The sequence below is a fragment of the Pseudophryne corroboree genome, chromosome 2 (assembly GCF_028390025.1).
Source record: "Pseudophryne corroboree isolate aPseCor3 chromosome 2, aPseCor3.hap2, whole genome shotgun sequence".
Classification (NCBI taxonomy): domain Eukaryota; kingdom Metazoa; phylum Chordata; class Amphibia; order Anura; family Myobatrachidae; genus Pseudophryne; species Pseudophryne corroboree.
In genome coordinates, this window is record NC_086445.1 from 1,012,003,443 (window position 1) to 1,012,007,551 (window position 4,109).

Genomic DNA, 4,109 nt, shown 5'->3' on the forward strand with positions numbered 1-4,109 from the left:
CTTGTTAAGATTTAATACATTTGGGCCTATGGGGCAGATGTATTAAGCCTGGAGAAGTGATAAAGCAGTGATAAGTGCAAGGTGATAACGCACCAGCCAATCAGCTCCAATATGTAAATTGGCAGTTAGGAGCTGATTGGCTAGTGCATTATTGCCTTCCACTTATCACTGCTTTATCACTTCTCCGGGCTTAATACATCTGCCCCTATTATATGTTTGTAATCTATCAATCAATCTATTTAACCAATACCCATACATATCCTGTATATAATTGAACATAGCAGTAAATAAAAAATTATCTATCTATCTATCTATCTATCTATCTATCTATCTAACCAATACCCTTACATATCCTGTATATAATTGAACATAGCAGTAAATAAAAAATTATCTATCTATCTATCTATCTATCTATCTATCTATCTATCTATCTATCTATCTATCTATCTATCTATCTATTTCACCAATACCCATACATATCCTGTATATAATTGAACATAGCAGTAAATAAAAAAATATCTATCTATCTATCTATCTATCTATCTATCTATCTATCTATCTATCTATCTATCTATCTATCTCACCAATACCCTTACATATCCTGTATATAATTGAACATAGCAGTAAATAAAAAAATATCTATCTATCTATCTATCTATCTATCTATCTATCTATCTATCTATCTATCTATCTATCTCACCAATACCCTTACATATCCTGTATATAATTGAACATAGCAGTAAATAAAAAATTATCTATCTATCTATCTATCTATCTATCTATCTATCTATCTATCTATCTATCTATCTATCTATCTATCTATCTATTTCACCAATACCCATACATATCCTGTATATAATTGAACATAGCAGTAAATAAAAAATTATCTATCTATCTATCTATCTATCTATCTATCTATCTATCTATCTATCTATCTATCTATCTATCTATCTATCTATCTATCTATCTATCTCACCAATACCCTTACATATCCCTATCATTCTATATGAGTTAGATATCCTTTGTGGAACCTAGAAAACACAGCAGCCGGTCATGTCCATCAGACAAGCGCTTCTTCTTTTGGCTCAGGAAATTCCTGTTGTTGGAGAGCTCTTCGTCCTCCTGTAGAAGCTCGTTGTGCTGGTCTCTGTCATGCAGGAGCTGCAGCATCTCCTTCTGTAGCAGTTCCGAATGTTGTTTTAAAACGTAAAACTGGATGATCATGGGGATCTGATTGGAGAGGCGGTCGGCTGCTCCCTGTGGGACAAGCACAACACTGGTGACTGATGACCGTTAACTGGTTTTTGCAATGGGTGCACAATATTTTTGTGAACGTCTTACTGTACAGTTTTCAATTAAGTAAATATTTTAGCATTGATACTGTACCACTTGGACCAGCAGATGAGGATGCCAGTGTCCCACTGACATTCTCTGTAGGGACTTGCATAGTAAGGTGGTGTCCAGGCTATACTTGCCAATATATTATTTCCTCTAGGTGATCATGCAAGGGTAGGGGGTTATGGTTGAAGGCAGTGCTGTAGGAGGGTGCTCCTGACCACATGACTTTGTGATGTCACACCAATGGGGCATGACTATCAGCATATCAGCACCGGCCAGTGCTAATAGCTCCACCCCTTGGTGTAATGGCATGTGTTCAGCTGCATGTTTTGGACCTCAATGATGAAATTCAATGGGCAGAATCTTGGAGGCTTATCTACTTTCCTGGATGTATGGGAGGACTTCCTCACATTTGTTAGTTTCATGGACATTCCAGAGAGTATGCAAGTATGGTCCAGACTCCAGCCCATACCTCCATAAGCAATCAGCCATCATTGATGAAGGGATTGGTCCAAGTGGTTTTAGGATAGGCTTTAAAGCCACATTGTCACTTTTTCTGGCCGTGTAGAGCGTCTATTGCATCCGCTATCTTACTATTGATTTTCCTGGTTCGAGTCTCAGTTTCTGAATATGGGCGTCAGGGTCACATTACCCGTCCGGCAGTTTAGGCTGCTGTCTAGGCACAGGTGGTGTTTTAAGAGAGGAGGAGCCGCCTCCGTTTGGGCCCCCTCCTCACAGCCGGCAGCGCTGTGGGTCTGAGCACTAGAGGGCTCAGACTCTACTGCGCATGCAGATCTATGGGAAAATGGCGTGGCAGCCATTTTCCCAGTGATTTCTCTAATGCGCATGCACAGAACTCAGTGAAAATGGCCGCTGTGCCATTTTCGCAGTGTTTTAACAGTTCAGCTGGCGTCGGCGAGGGACTCTGGAGGGGTGAGTATTCCAAAAATGGGTGTGTCCGGTGTGTGCACCCATTACAGATACGCCGGGATCCCAGCATTGTTCTATTCCCACTCTATGGGTATCATGGACCCCCATGAGTGGGAGTAGTCCCTGTTAGTCGGCATGCCGACTGTAGGTATTGTGAGGGGGCGGGATGTAGGTTCCGGTATTGTGACCGGTGGTCTCCTGACCGACGATCGCATAACTACATCCTGTGCCAGGCACTTTTGTCATGTGCCATTTAAATTAGCAATGGGTGTTGACCCCTGTGTCTTGGTTCTAATTCATCATCGTGCTTTGGTTTTGATTTTGGTAAAACCACTGTCAAGTGTTATGGTCCGGCTTCTGTTTTCAGTTCGGTTAAAATTCGAAAATAAAAAATTTGATAATCATTAATCAAAATTTGACAAAACAGTAAAATCATGTCATTTTAGCAATCCAAAACCCGAAATTCCGATTCAAAATCCGAACTCTGAACTGCAGGAAGATATTTAAGAGGACTTGATTCGGATTGGATCTCCTCAGGAGATCCAGACTTGATTTTGGTTTGGTTTAGAAAGATCCACTAAGTAGGTGTGGATTCGGATTTCTGGAAAACCGATCCACACATCTCTAATTTAAATGACATTAATTTACATTTCTTTTATATAAAACTGCTTTAGAAGCAAGTGGGGCTCAGACTCCACAGGGCGGGATGGGGACCCACAAATTCCGTCTGTGCCGCCGGGGAGGCGCCTATAGGGTGGTGCGACACAGGTGTCTATAACGGTGCAGCAGGTACAGCCCTTCCTACTGTGCTGTCTCTATTTTATTCCAATGAATGAGGCTGCCCAGCGGTGTCAGATTACCATATACTGATCCCTGATTGGAAGAGTTCAGTACATGTTCCCCTATCCCTGGAACCCAGTCTCATATGATCTTCTTCATCTTGATTCTGAAAGCTCTGGACCCTGCTCCTGAAAGACTTGACATCTGGTTGTCCAATTCGGGAAAATCAGTTTCTAAATTAAGAATATCACATTTATCCACTCCCCTCCCCCTCGAAATAGCGTCAGAACTTACTTTTAAATAAGCCTGTACATAATAGGTCAACTCTTTGGCCAAGGTCAGCAAAATGTCCGAGCGCTGAGCTGCTTGTTGAGGGTTGTACTTATTTCGGAAGATGTTCTCTATATAATTCCTGTAACATCTGTCTTGGGAGAAGACCATCTGTTCCATCAAGAACTGAGTCTTGATGAAACCGGCCGCAGATTCTTCTTGCATTTTTTGTATCTTCTCAATTTTACTCTAGAAGCCAAAAAGAAAGAAAAAAGCACAGATGTCAATGGTGAAATCCTTTCCCTCTAATACATCGCCCGGACCCCATGCATTGAATTATAAACTACTGCTACTCCAAGAGCAAACAGAGCCAGTATTTCATATACATATAAATGGTTGTGTATTACTAAGCTAAAATACGTACTTACCATGCTCTCTTACCTGTACCACAGTTGGCCAGGTGAGGAGATATACTAACTGGGCAGACAAGGAGTGATTGACAGTTTGACGGACTTACTGTACAGAAATGTACTATGGCCCTCATTCCGAGTCGTTCGTTTGGTATTTTTCATCGTATCGCAGTGAAAATCCGCTTAGTACGCATGCGCAATATTCGCACTGCGACTGCGCCAAGTAATTTTACAATGAAGATAGTATTTTTACTCACGGCTTTTTCATCGCTCCGGCGATCGTAGTGTGATTGACAGGAAATGGGTGTTACTGGGCGGAAACACGGCGTTTTAGGGGCGTGTGGATGAAAACGCTACCGTTTCCGGAAAAAACGCAGGAGT

The 4,109-nt window shown here is 41.5% G+C and overlaps 1 protein-coding gene across 1 annotated transcript; it reads right to left on the minus strand.

The window, feature by feature from the left end:
- Window positions 1–322: 322 nt before the first annotated feature.
- LOC135050265 (interferon-induced GTP-binding protein Mx2-like) lies at window positions 323–3,591 on the minus strand. The gene is made up of 2 exons (XM_063956599.1): window positions 3,343–3,591; window positions 323–1,257 (listed from the first exon to the last, which is right to left on the minus strand). The coding sequence occupies exons 1-2, from the start codon at window positions 3,541–3,543 to the stop codon at window positions 1,012–1,014; spliced, it is 447 nt and encodes a 148-aa protein (XP_063812669.1). The 5' UTR covers window positions 3,544–3,591; the 3' UTR covers window positions 323–1,011.
- Window positions 3,592–4,109: the final 518 nt, after the last annotated feature.

Bases quoted from the DNA above. Each gene is read 5' to 3' on its own strand.
- LOC135050265 (XM_063956599.1), bottom strand. From the start codon at position 3,543: ATGCAAGAAGAATCTGCGGCCGGTTTCATCAAGACTCAGTTCTTGATG. The intron at 1,258-3,342 runs GTAAGTTCTGAC...CTTGTCCCACAG, and splicing joins ATGTACAGGCTTATTTAAAA to GGAGCAGCCGACCGCCTCTC.